Source organism: Mesoplodon mirus, assembly GCF_964341445.2.
Source record: "Mesoplodon mirus genome assembly, chromosome: 3".
Lineage (NCBI taxonomy): Eukaryota > Metazoa > Chordata > Mammalia > Artiodactyla > Ziphiidae > Mesoplodon > Mesoplodon mirus.
In genome coordinates this window covers 199,396,986-199,414,410 of record NC_138978.1, presented here as the reverse complement: position 1 = coordinate 199,414,410, position 17,425 = coordinate 199,396,986, and the positions used below count along the sequence as shown (strand labels likewise).

The window sequence follows — 17,425 nt, the reverse complement described above, 5'->3', positions numbered from 1 at the left end:
TTTTTTTTTTTTTTTTTTTTTTAATTTCTGGCTACGCCAGGTCTTAGTTGCAGCACGAGGGATCTTCGTTGCAGCACGCAGACTTCTTAGTTGCAGCATGTGGACTCTTAGTTGCGGCATGTATGCGGGATCTAGTTCCCTGACTAGGGATCGAACCCGGGCCCCCTGCATTGAGAGCACGGAGTCTTACCCACTGGACCACAAGGGAAGTCCCCAGATGGGAATCAAGATTCTTGAGTTACAGAGTTGGGTTCACTTTAAGGGTCAAGTCTGTACAACTAGGAGAACAAGTGATCCTTTTAAAAAATAATCCAACTAGGCCAACAAATCTCTCCCTCCGGTGGTAATCAGGGAAATGTAAATTAAAACCAAACTGATAAACCATTTTACTCCTACCAGACTGGCACAAATTAAAAGTCCTAAGACTGTTGGTGTGGATGTGAAGCAGCCCAGATGCTGCTGGAGGAACCGTAGGACCACTTTGGACATGGTGGAGTATACATGTTACAACATTCAAACATTACATGAAACAATACAATGTGACATGCATCTGATATCTGTCCTAGGTTACTTCATTTAAAAAATGCTGGTTCTGGGGCTTCCCTGGTGGCACAGTGGTTGAGAATCCGCCTGCCAACGCAGGGGACACGGGTTCGAGCCCCGGTCTGGGAAGATCCCACATGCCGCAGAGCAACTAAGCCTGTGTGCCACAACTACTGAGCCTGCGCTCTAGAGCCCGCGAGCCACAACTACTGAAGCCCGCACACCTAGAGCCCGTGCTCCGCAACAAGAGAGGCCACCGCAGTGAGAAGCCTGTGCACCACAATGAAGAGTGGCCCCCACTCGCCACAACTAAAGAAAGCCTGTGCACAGCGACACAGCCAAAAATAAATTTTTTTAAAATGCTGGTTCTGACCCACTAAGTTGTTTCATAACTCATCAATGGGTCACAAATCACTTTCTGAAAAACATTACCCTTGAGAAACTTAGCTTGTACTAACAGATTCATTGTAGCTTTGCCTAGTAGCAACATACTGCAGACAAGCCAACCGTCCAGAACTTTGAGTGGAAAAATAAATCTTGGTTTATTCTTACGATGAAACACTATAGCAGTGAGAGCTAGTTACAGTGATGACAACATGGTTGAATCTCAAGATTCGGAGGAGGGAGTGGGGCTACTTGGAGTAATATATCTGGTGTGATTGCACTGATGTACTGTTCAGAAATGTGCAAAGTTAATGATAGCTTAAGGGTATAAACATGGTAAATACTTTAAAAAAGGAAATGTTAATTCAGAAAAATGGTTACCTCTGAAGGGGAAAGGACAGGGTAACATACCGGATATTTCTAAAGTAAAGCTTATATTTATTAAATTGGAGGTGCATGCCTGGGTGTTCTTTATACTGTGATCACTTTTTCCTGCATATATAATAAGTATATCTGTTTAATGCAAAACATTTTTTAGGTTTAAAAAAGTACTTAGGGGGCTTCCCTGGTGGCGCAGTGGTTGGGAGTCCGCCTGCCGATGCAGGGGACACGGGTTCGTGCCCCGGTCCGGGAAGGTCCCGCATGCCGCGGAGCGGCTGGGCCCGTGAGCCATGGCTGCTGAGCCTGTGCGTCCGGAGCCTGTGCTCCGCAACGGGAGAGGCCACAGCAGTGAGAGGCCCGCGTACCACACACACACAAAAAAAGTACTTAGGGAGTTGATAGCAGAAGTCTCAAACTGCTGACCTGCAGGCTGCAAACATTCACAAACGTGACCTGTTTGGAAACAATCAACCTCGGCCCAATAGCGGCTGTGTCTTTACAGAGGGCTGCACTCTCAGGTTCATCCTCGGCCCTACCCAGCAGTGTGGTCACCTGCCTAGTCCCCGGAGGCATCTGAGTTTGCAACCACTAGTATAGAAAGAACTGGAAGGAAACGGAACACATCTGCTCCAACTCCATCCATGTTGTACTTGAGGAAATATGAGACCCACAGCAATTGGTGAGACCCCACGTGTATGTGCTTCATCATCTTCCAGTAGACAGGACCAGGGAAAGAGTCTGAGCGAGACATCTTCTTTGATGTCTTGAGCATCTTCTTTGTACTTTTCATGTTATTTTATGTCTTTATTTTTAACCCTGTTAAGTAGGTGGTGGTATCCCATTCCACAGATGAAGAAATTAAGGCCCCAAAAGACCAAAACTTTTTCACAAGATGACAGGATTGCAGTATCTGAATCCAGATCATTCTGACTTAAACCCCAGGTTCTAAAGCCTCAGATCATTTAAAAATCCTGATTTCACTATCCCTTACCTTTACCAAAACTGCTGACTAGCAGCAGGTGAATATTACCTTCTTTCTCTAACTGCATGCTATGGTTCATGCACTTCCTAAATACTTGTTGAGGACCTGCGGTGTGCCAGGCAATATAGGAGAAAAGTGATGACAGAAACACTGATAAGTTTTGATTAAAGAAAGGCCAAGAATAAAAGCTAAGAATCTGACTCTATCCTCTTCCTAACAATAAGTAAACAATTAGGGAAGAGACGAATCTCTAGCTATAGAACATCTATTGTCTTGCAATCTAAGAAAGGTTCAGCACAGCCCTATGTTTGGGAGAAGTCCTTGATGCAAAAGCGGCTCACAGAGGAGTCCCATCTCCCCCAGAAAGTGCCTTCCTTAGTATCTGTGTTATCACTGGTCAGGAGCAGGAACCAACCCTTGGGAGGCGTGAGGTAGGCCTGGGTGCAAATTCACGATGAATTTCAAAGCAGCAGCTGGGGCCCTGCTGTGATTACATTCAGTAATTAAGAGGTGCAGTCTCATTTCTGCCATACTCTGGTGGCACAAAAATGCAATGCACTCTGCCTAGCTGGTTTAGAGATTTGACCTATATTCTACGTGCTTGATCTAGAGTTCCACAGCACATCCCTGTTTTCCCTTGCTGAAACCTTTCAGTAGCTGTAAACACCCAGAGTCATCCCTGGAGTCCAAACAAAAAGGCAGGGCAATGTGTGGAACCTGGCTGATGGACTCACCTCATCCAGACACAGCCCTCCAACAACGGACTTAAGAAACTCAGAATCAGTCTGGGCTGTAGCGTACTGAGTCAGGTGTCCAAACGACTAGAAATATTCTCACTTGAGGACCGTGTTCCCACAACTTAAGCACTCAAAACATGCTAGGGCTGTACCCTTGAAGAAAACAGAAGCCTGAACTAGTTCCCACAGTGTGCTGCCTTTCTTGCTAGCAGTTTCTCCATCTTTTACTCTCAGGAAAAGGAGTGCGCATATTCTAAACAAAGCCTCTTTTATTAAGTTCCCTCTCATATTTGGAAAAACTCTCAGTTTAGCAGCCAGGAATTAGGCAATATCATTAAAGCATCTGGGTGCTATTCTGCAACCAGAAAACAAGGGATTATTTTTATTTAAATTATACATATTTTTAATTCACATGATGCAAAACTCAAAAGGCATAAAAATATATAGAGGAAAAAATCTCCCTCCCACCCTGTCTCCCAACCAACCAGTTCCTCTCTCCAAAGAAACTAATGTTACTACTCTATTTTGTATTATTCCAAATGCAATTTTTATACATATACAGGCAAATACGACTATTTATATTTCCCCAACCTTTTTACTCAACTAATAGCAAAGTATGCACACTTTTCTCAACTTCATGGTATTGAACTGTATGGATGTACTATACGTTCCTGAACCAGTCCCCTACTGATGGGCGTTAAACTTGTTTTCAATACAATCTACAAACCACCTTGCACACACATCATTTTACGTATGTGTGAATGTATACACAGGATAGATTTATTAAAATCGCTGTTAAAGGATATCTGCATTCATCATTTTGGTGAACTTTTCCAAAATGCCCCCCATAAAACTTGTACCAATCCTGCACTCACGATATGTAAATCAGAGAATTTTAGATCAGAGATACGATGTGAGAGATGGAAACACTACGTAAAATTAGACTGCTACCCACTTGGCTATAGTTTTATTATCCCTAAAGAATCAAAGGCCCCACAGAGGAAAACAGTACAAACACAACTGGTTTGGACCTTCACATGAATTGAATCAAGGAACCTCATTCCCTTCTGAGCCACTGAGATAAGTGGGCCGAAATCAATCAGAAGCTCAGCATCCAAGAGCTGTGAAAGGCAGCAGAAGCGTAATAGGGGAGATGAGGACTCCTGGGACTCCTAAGAAGATCCTTCGCCATCTCCCTCGCAGTGTGCAGCTTCTAGAGACCGCAAGTTCCTTCCACTTAACTGTCTCGGAGTGCAGAAGCAGAGGAGAACCACCCAGCGGTGATGACAGGCCCGACTGTGATGCAGAGAACGCTGAAGTCCGTGGTCGAAGGACTCACAGGATTCTCACCACAGCGATGGTCGGCCCGAAAAGGCCATTGTGGACAATGGAAGTGAAGAAATTGGAAGCCTCCGTGGGTTTACTCGATGTAAGAGGGCTCCTGAATACCTGTCAGGTAAAACACTCCCTGCAGTCAGCCCCTTAGCTTAGAAATCTCTGGAATCCTCTCAGTCCGCCGCGCCTCGCGGCCCTGGGGAACATCGCCTCAGCCGGTCACCTGGCTGGGGCTGCACCCCGGCCCTCGCGCCCGTACCCGCCTCCGCCCCCAGTTCCCCGCCCCCATTCACCCAAACCCTCCGCGCTGCTTTGTCCGGACTCGCAGAAGCCGGCAATGCGCAACCTCGGGTCAAGTGACGTGGCCACTCACGTGACAGGGCGGGAGTGACGTCATCACCGCGCGCGGCCGCCGGGACCGCGCCGGAGCCTCCGGGTCGGGGCGGCGGCGCTTGGGTTCTTCCCGGGCTGCCCGCTTGCCCCGCGCCCAGCCCACGGGCCGGAGCGCAGGTGAGTGGCCCGGGGGCGTCGGCCGACGCCCTGCCCTGCCGCCCCTCCCACCGTCGTCCCCTCCGGGCGAGGAGGAGTCTCCTGGCGTGCAGCGCCCCGACCTCCGCCTGCAGGCTGTCGGGTAGCACAGCATCGCTCCTCGCCCGCCGGGAAGGCGGCCCCTCCGCAATTCGACGCCGCCCAAGGCTTCCGCGGCGCAGCCGCTCCACCGGGAGGCTCGCGGGAGCCCTGGGCCAGGTCACCTCGGGGCGGAGGGCGGAGGTCGGGAACCCCGGGAGGGAGACCGAGCCGCGTTGGGGTCGCGTTGGTTTGACAGGCCGAGCCAGGTCATAACCCCCCGAGAAGGTCTTCACCGTAAAGGGGAGGGGGGTCTGTGCAGACCTTTCTCACATCTCCAGAGTTGAAACTAAGTTGACTTAAGGGAAATCTTTTTGAAAATCATCTTATGCTTTGATGAATCACCTTTTCTGTAAAATGGGTCTTGCGGAGTGGTTGGAGCGCTCATAGAACAATACCCTAACTATAAACAGGGGTAGATGAGAATTTAGGATCTGGTTTTTCCTATTCATATGAAATTACGGTTGTGAGTTGTGGACTCTTGAAAACCGTAGATTGATTTTATTTTCTTGGATCCTTTCAGAAAGTTTTGGATTGCGCATAAGACAGACTCTCTTAATAACCACCCCATTTCATTCCCCAGAAATTTTCCTGGAAGCAAATAAACAACAACGACAAAAATAGTGTGACTAAAGCCTGTCAACAACCACGAAAGTACTTCTTACATTGATTCTTTTTTATATGTAACCTATTGATACTACTGAGTTCATTTAACTGGTGCATACAGGTGAACTTTACAAGTGACTGGCAATGGCCGTGAAATTAATCGTAGAGTTTTGATAGGTTTCTATCCTAGCAAGTCTCTCTCTCTCAGTATAGAAGAATTACTGCAAATATTGATTTGTTAATGCTGATTGATGTTTACTAATAGAGTAGGGAGACCCTTCTATAGAAGAGCTTCAGTAGCTTAAGAGAAAGTTCATAAATAAGCTTGCATGGTTTCCATTATTCACTATAGGTATTGCGTCCTCATTTGAAGTTTCACTTTAAGAAGAAATCCAGATATAGTTGGACGTCATCATAAGTAATTATTTGTGTGCTTCTTTAGAAAAAAAGTTTATTTTTACTGATACTGGCCTTTATCGCCCTAGGTTGAATACGCAGTTTTTCTTTTCTTGTGTTTTATTACTAACCATTTATTATACACGTGCTAGGAGAGAAAAAAATACATAAAACAGGGTCCCCACCCTCTAAGTATTTACCTACTTAATCTACTTAAGGATTAGAGTTATATTAAAAAGAGCGATGTCACACCGTTAAGAAATTTTATCTTCTCCTTTTATCATGTGCAACAGCAGCCTTGTGAAGATAGGCAGGAAATGTATCGTCTCTTTCTACTTACAGTACAGTTGCATACTGATTCCAATAAATGTCCAGTGGTTTGGGCACTCGATGATAATGGAATTCAGAGGAAGAAGAGATCATTTTTACTCGGGATAGTTAGTGGCTAGATTGTGTTGGTAATACCAGGAATAGGAGTGCTTCCTACCTGTGGATGTTTGAGTCCCATGGAGCCTCCTTAATTTGTAAAGCTAACTGAATATATTTAGTTTCTCCAGTCCTTCAGATATGCTCATTGTTGTTTTTTTTTTTTTTCTCTCTTGTACCTGCAGAATCCAAGGATCCCTTTCATTCTCTCTCCATATTGCCTGATGGGAGGCATTATGGCCCCCAAAGACATAATGACAAATACTCATGCTAAATCCATCCTCAATTCCATGAACTCCCTCAGGAAGAGCAATACCCTCTGTGATGTGACACTGAGAGTGGAACAGAAAGACTTCCCTGCCCATCGGATTGTGTTGGCTGCCTGCAGCGATTACTTCTGTGCCATGTTCACCAGTGAGGTAAGTGGTGAGTCATCTCCTCACAAGTGAAACCTCACACATGTTACTTCACAGTTGTCTCATTTCACTGAATAAAATAGTAGAAGTTTGACGTAATGGTGAATTTCTATAGTATGGTGTTAAATGGGCCGACTCTGGATAAGATCTGCCACTTGACTGTGCCTTAGTTTTCTCATCTCTGAATGAGGGATGATAGTAATACACAATAGCATACGGTTACTGTTACAATTACTTGAGAAAATTACATATGACATGCTTAGAACAATGTCTAGCATGTAGTAAGACAAATACCAGCTATTGGATTTTACTTACTGTTTTTTACATTTAAATTTATTTATTTATTTATTTTTGGCTGTGTTGGGTCTTCGTTTCTGTGCGAGGGCTTTCTCCAGTTGTGGCAAGCGGGGACCACTCTTCATCGCGGTGCATGGGCCTCTCACTATCGTGGCCTCTCTTGTTGCAGAGCACAGGCTCCAGACATGCAGGCTCAGTAGTTGTGGCTCACGGGCCCAGTTGCTCTGCGGCTTGTGGGATCCTCCCAGACCAGGGCTCGAACCCGCGTCCCCTGCATTGGCAGGCAGATTCTCAACCACTGCGCCACCAGGGAAGCCCTACTTACTGTTTTTTAAATTTGTTTTCCTTCTTCTAAAGTTTAATATTTTAAAGTGAATACTGGGGAAGAGGGAGGGGGGAAGGAAAGAGGAGTGAGCCTCAGTCCTCATCCCATTCGTTCTAACAATATGTGGAGAAAATCAGTCTTCATTCTACCAGTGAAGGCTTTAGAGTAATTGCAAATGAGAGGGAGAGGGCTTAGTGCCTGACTCTGTGCGTGTGTGAAGTATAACCTAGAAAAATATGCTGGCTCTGGAGCACAAGCCTTTAACAAGGGAATTAGAAACAGGTTGGCTTGGCAAGAGACGAGGTACTGCTCTCAAAGTATTAGGAAAAAGACTGCCTTAGTAATTGCCTGGCAAGACAGCTAAGATGTGAAGGAGGCTGCTGGGTGAATCGTGAGGGACTCAGCTGAGCGGAGGGGAGCACTGCAGACCTCAGCTCCCAGTATCTCAAGTCTGATTTTTGAATTTTAAATACATTGTCTTCATTTCTTGTTCAGCTTGAATGGTGAGTACGCCACTGTTGATTATATCGTTTATCTCTGCTGATCTGTGTGGCCGACGTATTTCATTACAGTAACACCTTTTACGACATCCCCTCAACCGCCAGTGTTGTATCAGTGCGGCTGTTGCTGCTGACCTGAGCGGGAGAGACCGTGTCATGAAAACGGCAGTAACTGCCTTTTATGGGCAGATGCTGTGTTAGGTGATGGTCGCATCCCACGCACCTCAGGGGTAGCTGTTACCGTCTCATTTTACAAATGAAGAAATAAGGTCTCAGGTGTTAAGTGCCTTATAGCTTGTAAATGGTAGAGGGCATTTAACCCTAAGTTAACTTAGCTTGATTCTCATTTTGATGTTCTAATTGTAAAGCCAGAGTCATGTGTGATGCTGAACCAGTGCTCAGTCACATGGCTGGTAGGGAGAACACGGAAGCCTGACACGTCGCCCCAGCAGATCCAGGCTTTTTTTTGTTTAATTTTATTTATTTATTTTTGGCTGAGTTGGGTCTTCGTTGCTGCACGCGGGCTTTCTCTAGTTGCGGCGAGCGGGGGGCTACTCTTCGTTGCGGTGTGCGGGCTTCTCATTGCAGTGACTTCTCTTGTCACTGAGCATGGGCTCTAGGTGCGCGAGCTTCAGTAGTTGCAGCACTTGGGCTCAATAGCTGTAGCTTGCGGGCTCTAGAGCGCAGACTCAGTAGTTGTGGCTCATGGGCTCTAGAGCGCAGGCTCAGTAGTTGTGGTGCACGGGCTTAGTTGCTCCGCGGCATGTGGGATCTTTCCAGACCGGGGCTCGAACCCGTGTCCCCTGCATTAACAGGCGGATTCTTAACCAGTGCGCCACCAGGGAAGCCCCAGGCTAATTTTAAAGTGACCCTGTGCAGGGCGGCATTACAGACCCTGTCCTGTACAGTACCCCAAGGAGCACCAGAAGCAGTGGTATTTATTTAACTGGGCGAGTGTCACGGCTGCCAGCAGGAAGCACTGAGGACTCGGACTGCTGGCTGCTCACCACACGTTGTGCGTCCTGTCTTCACTCTTTCTCTGCATGTTCAGGAATTAGCGTGGAGTTCTGTAAAAGAACCCTCTTTTATTTTTTTCTCACCAGTGATTATTTTATAGTCTTTCTTTAAAAACTGACATCAGGCAAGAAAGCGTCAAATGGTCTTGTCCTTTTCAACTGAAGTATAATTAACGTACAACACTATGTTTGAGGTGCACAACATAGTAATTCATTATTTCTATACAATATAAAATGATCACCGCAACAAACCTAGTTACCATCTGTCACTGTTCAAGTGTATTACAGTATCATTCACTTTATTCCTCATGCTGTACGTGTCATCTCTGTGACTCATTTATTTTGTAATTGGAAGTTTGTACCTCTTCATCTTCCTCATCTATTTAACTCATCCTCCTATCCCCTTGAGGTTTTTTTTTTTTAATTGAAGTATAGTTTATTTACAACATTGTGCTAGTTTCACATGTACGGGAAACTAATTCAATTATACATGTGTGTTGTATATTCTTTTTCAGATTCTTTTGCATTATAGGTTATTGCAACATATTGAATATAGTTCCCTGTGCTATACAGTAGGTCCTTGTTGTTTACCTATTTTATATATAGTAGTGTGTATCTGTTAATCCCAAACTTCTAATTTTCCCTCTCCCCACTTTGGTAACCATATATTTGTTCCCTATATCTGTGAGTCTATTTCTGTTTTGTAAATAAGTTCATTTGTATCACTTTTTAAGACTCCTTACAGAAGTAATGTCATGGTATTTGTCTTTCTCTGTCTGATTTACCTCACTTACTATGATCATCTCTAGGCCCATCCATGTTGCTGCAAATGGCACAATTGTTATTACTATTTTATGGCTGAGTAATATTCCATTGTGTGTGTCTGTGTATATACATATATACACACACACACACATATATGTATACACACCACATCTTCTTTATCCTTTCATCTGTTGATGGACACTTAGGTTTCTTACATGTCTTGGTTATTATAAATAGTGCTGCTATGAACATTGGGGTGCATGTAGCTTTTCAAATTAAAGTTTTCATCTTTTCTGGATATATGCCCAGGAGTATGATAACTCTGTTTACAATGATAACTCTCTTTTTAGTTTTTTAAGAACCTCCATACTGTTCTGCATACCCTTGCATTGAAGTTGTTTAAAGGAGTGGTTCCAGAGACCTGGATTTTTTTTCTTTTTTTTAACATCTTTATTGGAGTATAATTGCTTTACAGTGGTGTGTTAGTTTCTGCTTTACAACAAAGTGAATAACAGCTATACATATACATATATCCCCATATCTCCTCCCTCGTGCCTCTCCCTCCCCCCCTCCCTATCCCACCCCTCTAGGTGCTCACAAAGCACCGAGCTGATCTCCCTGTGCTATGCGGCTGCTTCCCACTAGCTATCTATTTTACATTTGGTGGTGTATATATGTCCATGCCACTCTCTCACTTCGTCCCAGCTTACCCTTCCCCCTCCCCGTGTCCTCAAGTCCATTCTCTACATGTGCATCTTTATTCCTGTCCTGCCCCTAGGTTCTTCAGAACCTTTTTTTTTTTTTTTTTTTTAGATTCCATATATATGTGTTAGCATACGGTATTTCTTTTTCTCTTTCTGACTTCACTCTGTATGACAGACTCTAGGTCCATCCACCTCACTACAAATAACTCTTATTTTGTTTCTTTTTATGGCCGAGTAATATTACATTGTATATATGTGTCACATCTTCTTTATCCATTCATCTGATGATGGACACTTAGGTTGATTCCATCTCCGGGCTATTGTAAATAGAGCTGCAGCGAACATTGTGGTACATGACTCTTCTTGAATTATGGTTTTCTCAGGGTATATGCCCAGTAGTGGGATTGCTGGGTCGTATGGTAGTTCTATTTTTAGTTTTTTAAGGAACCTCCATACTGTTCTCTATAGTGACTGTATCAATTTACATTCCCACCAACAGTGCAAGAGGGTTCCCTTTTCTCCACACCCTCTCCAGCATTTATAGTTTGTAGATTTTTTGACGATGGCCATTCTGACTGGTGTGAGATGATATCTCATTGTAGTTTTGATTTGCATTTCTCTAATGAGTAAAGATGTTGAGCATCCTTTCATGTGTTTGTTGGCAGTCTGTATATCTTCTTTGGAGAAATGTCTATTTAGGTCTTCTGCCCATTTTTGGATTGGGTTGTTTGTTTTTTTTGTTATTGAGCTGCATGAGCTGCTTGTAAATTTTGGAGGTTAATCCTTCGTCAGTTGCTTCATTTGCAAATATTTTCTCCCATTCTGAGGGTTGTCTTTTCATCTTATTTATGGTTTCCTTTGCTGTGCAAAAGCTTTTAAGTTTCATTAGGTCCCATTTGTTTATTTTTTTTTAATTTTCATTTCTCTAGGAGGTGGGAGAGACCTGGATTTTAGGTTCAGTTCTCTTAGTAATTCTGTGTGAACCCTGGTGACCATCTAACCTCACTAGGTTGTCTGTAGAACAGAGTGATTGAACTTGATGGCTTGTTCGTTCTCTTCCATCCCTAAATTGCTCCTTAAATGTGGTGCAACTGAAAGAGCACAGGGTGAGGCAGGAGGCCTGGCTTTGATCTGTCGCTTATTACTTGAGGCCTTGGTTAAGTCACGTAACTTCTCTGAACCTTAGATCCTTTATGTCTTAAAGGGCAGCAATATCAGACCTAACTGCCTTACCAGGTTGCTGTGAGAATCAGATGAAATAATAGTAAATGAGAGGCACCCTGAAAAATTGTAAAGCAAATATTAATGTGAAATACTACAGTTGCTCTAAGTTATTACATAGTGATCTCATTTACATATTTAAGCTATTTGGCTAATGGGAATATAGTTTATTGACTAAGAAATTCCTGGCATAAATGTACTCATGTTTCTGTTTGTAAATACTTATGCTGTGTTAAATGTTAGTAAAATGTTTTTCCAAAATAATGTACTGGTGACTTTTTGTATTGTTAGGGATTTATTTTGTTCTTGGCTTTGGTAGAGAATACTTTCTGATTATTATTCTGGGCTGATGCTAAAGATTTAGTTCATAATGGACGTGCACTGGAATTTTGTAAGTAATTGGAATTTCTAAACTAAGGTTACAATCTAGTAAAATTTTTGTAAGGTAATCAGTTTTCAGATAGTTGACTATCCTGTAAAAGTGAAGATTTCTACCCTTAGCCAAACCATTTTCTATGATTATCTGGCCTCAACTATATTCATAACTCCAAGGATATAGTCTAGGTTAAATGTACCACCAGTAATTTGGTAATCCCCAAAGAGAGTCAACCCAGTATTTGAAGAAGTATCAAACAATCCTGCTGTCTTCAGTGGTACAGCAGAAGCCCTCTCAAGATGACCTGCGTGTAGTCTAGGGACAGATAGGACAGTGCTTGCTGGCTCATCCTGGAGGGTCTGGAGCTGGAACTCCTGGGGCATCTACAAGCATGAAATCTCAGCGAAGTTTGTATTTCATCTTAAAAGCTCATGGACACTAGTGGCATGCTCATGGCAACTTTTGGTTCTATTTGGTGTTACGTCTGTATTTGTTTTAATATGAAAGCAGCATTTAAAGTTATTCACAAGTAAAATTAATATTCCAGGGAGGTGTCACCTCTGTATCTTCTTGGGTTACACATAGCTCCCCCCATTTGAAAAGCTACAAATATATGCCGTGTTTGCTTTGTACAAATCAAACAAAATAGTCGATCTTTCTTTTTAGATCTTTCAGCACATAGACAAAAATAGGATTTGAATTCCCAAAGCATGAAATTTCTAACCTGATTCTTAGGCGTTGAGCCAGGGTTCCTCCGATATTCAGTTAATATTGTTGATGTCCCTTGAAGCTCTTGTATATGAGACTCTGCCTTAATCTTGTGGAATTATAACCACCATGATTTCATACCCTTTGAACTTTCAGCTTTCAGAGAAGGGGAAACCGTATGTAGATATCCAGGGTTTAACTGCCTCGACCATGGAAATCCTGTTGGACTTTGTGTACACGGAGACCGTGCACGTGACGGTGGAGAATGTCCAGGAACTGCTCCCTGCAGCCTGCCTGCTTCAGCTGAAAGGTACAGGTGCTAAAGTTGTTCGTGCCACAGTGACTCTGGAGATGTTTAAAATTCGTGATGTAAACTTAATCGTGAAAATTAAGGAGACAGACGGTGGGCCTCATGTTTACTGCCCATGGCACACAAGTTGAGATTTCAAGTGCGGTATGGAGTAGCCTCCAAATGTGAGTCTTTGGCTCTTTGGAAGAGAGCATTTACTTTTTGTTTTTAAAAAAGTGGAGGAGGGGATAATAGATGCCTTTCCTTCCATGTATGTGCACAACAGTCCTGCAGGGAAACACAGAAAACTGATAAGCGTCGTTCCCTCTGTGGAAGGGAACTAGATGGCCAGGTGGGTCGGGAGGCTGGGGGGACTATTCACATAAACCCTTCTGTACCGTTAATTTGTTGAATCATGTAAATTATCTATTAAAAATTTAAATTGACACACAAAAATGAAAGTGTAAAGTTTTCACAGGATTGGAGATGATCCCCCTTCCAATTCCCAACCTGTCTGTCCTCACCTCCAGTTCTGTTTCTGTTATTTTCAGTTTTTGATACATGATTGAAACAGTGTGAAGTTTTTGCATTAGTGCACAGCTCTAACATTAATTTTATACTCTGAGCTTTTCAGTTAGACAAATATGAGATTGTTATCAGTATCTCCTATTTTTCCTTCACCGGAGTCTTTGAGTACGTCTTCATGTGGAGTAGAAATTAGGTACCCTATGCTAAATTAAGTTGATTTTATAGCTTGATTCCCAAGAGTTTTATAGGCATGTTTGTTTAATTGTGGTGGTGTCCATACAAGCAATTCGTCTTGCTGTACTTGTTCTAATGCAGCAGCAGATATTTGTAAAGTCCTTGCAGAAGGCCACACAGCACATAAGACAAAAATAGGATTTGAATTCCCAAAGCATAAAATTTCTAACCTGATTCTTAGGTGTTGAGCCAGGGTTCCTCTGATACAACCTGGAGATGTTGTGATCCAAGAATATAGGCCCATCTACCTGGCCGAGTGTCCTCAAGGACTCACTGTTTTTGTCTGTCCTAGGCGTGAAGCAAGCCTGCTGCGAGTTCTTGGAAAGCCAGCTGGACCCTTCTAACTGCCTGGGTATCAGGGACTTTGCGGAAACTCACAACTGTGTTGATCTGATGCAAGCAGCTGAGGTTTTTAGCCAGAAGCATTTTCCTGAAGTGGTGCAGCATGAAGAATTCATTCTTCTCAGTCAAGGAGAGGTGGAAAAGCTCATCAAGTGTGATGAGATCCAGGTACAGACTTGGCTTGGCATTAGCTCTCTTCAGGACTGGGCCAGAAGATCAGAAAGCAAGGTGGAGTTGTTATACGTCTGTAGCAGGGTCCATATTAAGCTCTGAGGTTTCATTAAATGTCCCTGAAATTACGTGCCAAACGTATTTGCCTATTTATGGGAGTTCGCTACCTCCCTCAATGAAATTTGTGATCCCAGCGGTTAAGAATCACTATTAAACAGTATGGAATAAGCATTTTAAAACATTTACCAAGAATGTCTTCCCGTATAGCCATCGCCATGCCAGGTGCTGGGGAGCCAAGAGTGCATAAGAGACAGTCTTGGTTCCAGAGAATTCACAGTGTAGTAGTGGCGACAAACAGGAAGACAAAAATGATGACTGAGTGTCAGGAGAATAATGAGCCTGTTCAAGGGGAGGAAATTCCATGGAGGAGAGAAGAAAACCTTCTGGATTTAAACTAGATCGTAAAGGGGGCGGATCAGAAAGGACCGGGCAGCAGGTTGGAGATGGTGAGCCGGAGGCAGCTCATCAGCGCCCATCAGCGCCCGTGGAAGTAGAGGGCCCTGCGGACCGGGCGTTGACGCCGCAGGGGCCCGCCTCCGTGTGCCGGAGCGCCCAGGGGCACGGCCCAGCAGGGAGCGAGCCTTCGTCCTTCGCGGGGGGGGGGGGGGGGGGTGTTGCGTGTGGATCTGTAGTTAGGCTGGGAGCCGCAGTGAGTGCAGCGGGGGCTGTGCGTGTCGCCGCAGCCAGGCATTCCTCTCCAGCGCTCCAGCCCTCTGGTTAGGAGCTTCTGGAAGACACCTAGCAGAGCCAAGTGCTGGGGAGGAGTCTACCTGTTGGGTTTGTTTTCCCCAGTGAGGAGACATTCGATTCTCTAAAGAGGCTAAGAGTTCTTTTATTTTTTTTTCCTCTCTCACTCTCCTGAGATAATAATGAGAAACGACTTTAAACGTTTACTTATTTATTTATTTGGCTGTGCCGGGTCTTAGTTGCGGCATGCAGGCTCTATCTAGTTCCCTGACCAGGGATCGAACCTGGGCCCCTACGTTGGGAGCACAGAGTCTTAATCGTTGACGACTGCTGGGGAAGTCCGGCATTTGTAAATCTTGTTCAGTTCTCAGAACTGTGTCCATTTTTCAGAGGAGGAAACTGGCGCTGTGATTAGTCATCACCCTCACCCAGCTAAGAGGGGCAGGACTTGCACCGCCCATCTGCATCCACAGTCTGCTCTCTTCACCACGGAGCTGTGAGCTGTGTTTCTATTTGACCAGATCTGGAAGTAGTCACAGCAACCATTTATTTTAGAACAGTGGAGACTGGGGGATAAAACCAGATGGAACAGGGAGGGCAAACAACTGACCTCTGCAGAAGCCAGGATGAACTCTTTTGTACAGTCTTCCTTAAGTGTCCAGCGAGACTGGCCTTTGCTTTTTTTCAGCAAATGACACTTTTTGTCTTTCATACACCAGCCAGAAACAGGAACCAGATGTCTGGCCCCGGGGCTAACGCTTCCTCTGGACCATGTAAAACAATAGTACTTGAAACAATGGAGGCAGCCTGTCACGTTGTTTAAAACAACACGGGCTTCAGGGTCACACTGGGGTTTGGGCTTGGCTGTGTGACGTGTGTCCCCTAACCCCTGACCTTCAGATCCCTCTCCCATAAAATGTAGATACTAGTCGTACTTACTACGTAGGGCTGTTCTGAGCATTAAATAAGAATGTCAGTGCCTGATACGTAAACGAAGTCTCTGGGAAAATTTATTATGGAGAATATTTTCTCCATAGTGAAGCATTAGTGTTGGGGGCTTTTCTTCCCAGTTTAGCTGTTTCTCTGCAATTCTAGTTTATTCTGTCCTCAGTAAGATAAAGGATCTCTGCTCATGATTGAAAAACCCCATTTTAAATGGATATATCTACTTTAAACCTAGAACGTGTCAGAGTCTAGCACGCAACTGTTCAGAACTATTAGCCTGTCGTCCTTGCCTTTAACCAAAGTTTATTGAAAAAGCCATGACCGCCCTCCTGCACCCTCACCTGCATGTAATCCGTGAGTAGGCTGGGTTAGTTCGACCTCCCATAAAGTTGGTTACACAGATTCTGTCATCACTGCCGTAGGCTAAGCATCACCTTTTGCCTGATGGACCAGAGTAGCTTCTAACTGGCCTCCCAGCTCTTAGCCCTTCTAAACCGCCCTCCCGCGGCTCTCGGAGAAATCTTTACCAGACGTCAGTGGGGCCCAACACTGGCCTACTTGAAGCCTGTTAACGGTTTAGAGTGAAATCCAGTCTCCTGATGCTCTGTTTACTTCTCCAGCTTGGTCTTTCTCATCCCCTCCCTCATTCATTCTGCAACACCAGCCTCTGTCGTTTCCCAGGCTGTCCAATAGAAAGTCCTGTGAAGATGGAAAGGACCTGTGTCTGTGCTGTCCAGTTCACTGGCCACTAGCTACAGGTGGCTGTTGAGCACTTGAAATGTGGCCAGTGTGACTGAGAAGCTGAATTTTTTTTGGCCACGTTCATTGCTATTAAGGACAGACTTTGGGGGTTTTGGGGGGTTTTTCAGCCGCACCACACGGCTTTCGGGATCTTAGTTCCCCGACCAGGGATTGAACCTGTGCTCCCTTCAATGGAAGCGTGGAGTCCTAACCACTGGACCGCCAGGGAATTCCCGAAGCTGAATTTTTAATTTAACTTCATTTTAATTAATGTAGATGTAAAAAGCACACGTGGCTCATGGCTACTGTGTTGGAAAGCGCAGTTGTAGGGCTTTTCCGAGTGCTTTCTGTCTGCCCCGAGGCTACCGCTAACTGCTACTCTTCCATCAGGTTTAAAGCTGTTGCTCCTGCAGGGAGGCATTCCCCGTCCCGTCAGCCTAATGAAATCTCATGTTATTCTGTCTCGTAGCCCCCGTACGTTTCCTATGTGGTACATAATGACAGAGTGGGATTGTTCGTTTTTCTGATTTAACAGTTATCTCCCCACTTAAGAGGAAGGTTCGTGTCTGACTTCACCGTTGTATAATTACCCTCCACAATTCCTGGCACTAGTAGGTGTTTGGTAAATCCATCAAATGAATGAACATTCTGAAACATTTTCTGTGTTTTCAAGTCTTGAGAGA

The 17,425-nt window shown here is 44.4% G+C and overlaps 1 protein-coding gene across 3 annotated transcripts in view; it reads left to right on the top strand.

Moving 5' to 3' along the window:
- Positions 1–4,165: 4,165 nt before the first annotated feature.
- The window catches only part of KLHL12 (kelch like family member 12), a 28,400-nt gene continuing 15,140 nt past the window's right edge, over positions 4,166–17,425 (top strand). Inside the window, exons 1-4 of one of the 3 annotated variants that reach the window (XM_082612085.1) lie at positions 4,166–4,483; positions 6,597–6,836; positions 12,902–13,055; positions 14,089–14,306. In XM_082612085.1, the coding sequence (XP_082468211.1) occupies positions 4,181–4,483; positions 6,597–6,836; positions 12,902–13,055; positions 14,089–14,306 (915 nt within the window). In that variant the 5' untranslated portion in view covers positions 4,166–4,180. Of the gene's footprint in view, positions 4,484–4,757; positions 4,873–4,940; positions 5,110–6,596; positions 6,837–12,901; positions 13,056–14,088; positions 14,307–17,425 lie in introns of those variants that run through there. The other 2 variants (XM_082612084.1, XM_082612083.1) reach the window with 2 other exon arrangements.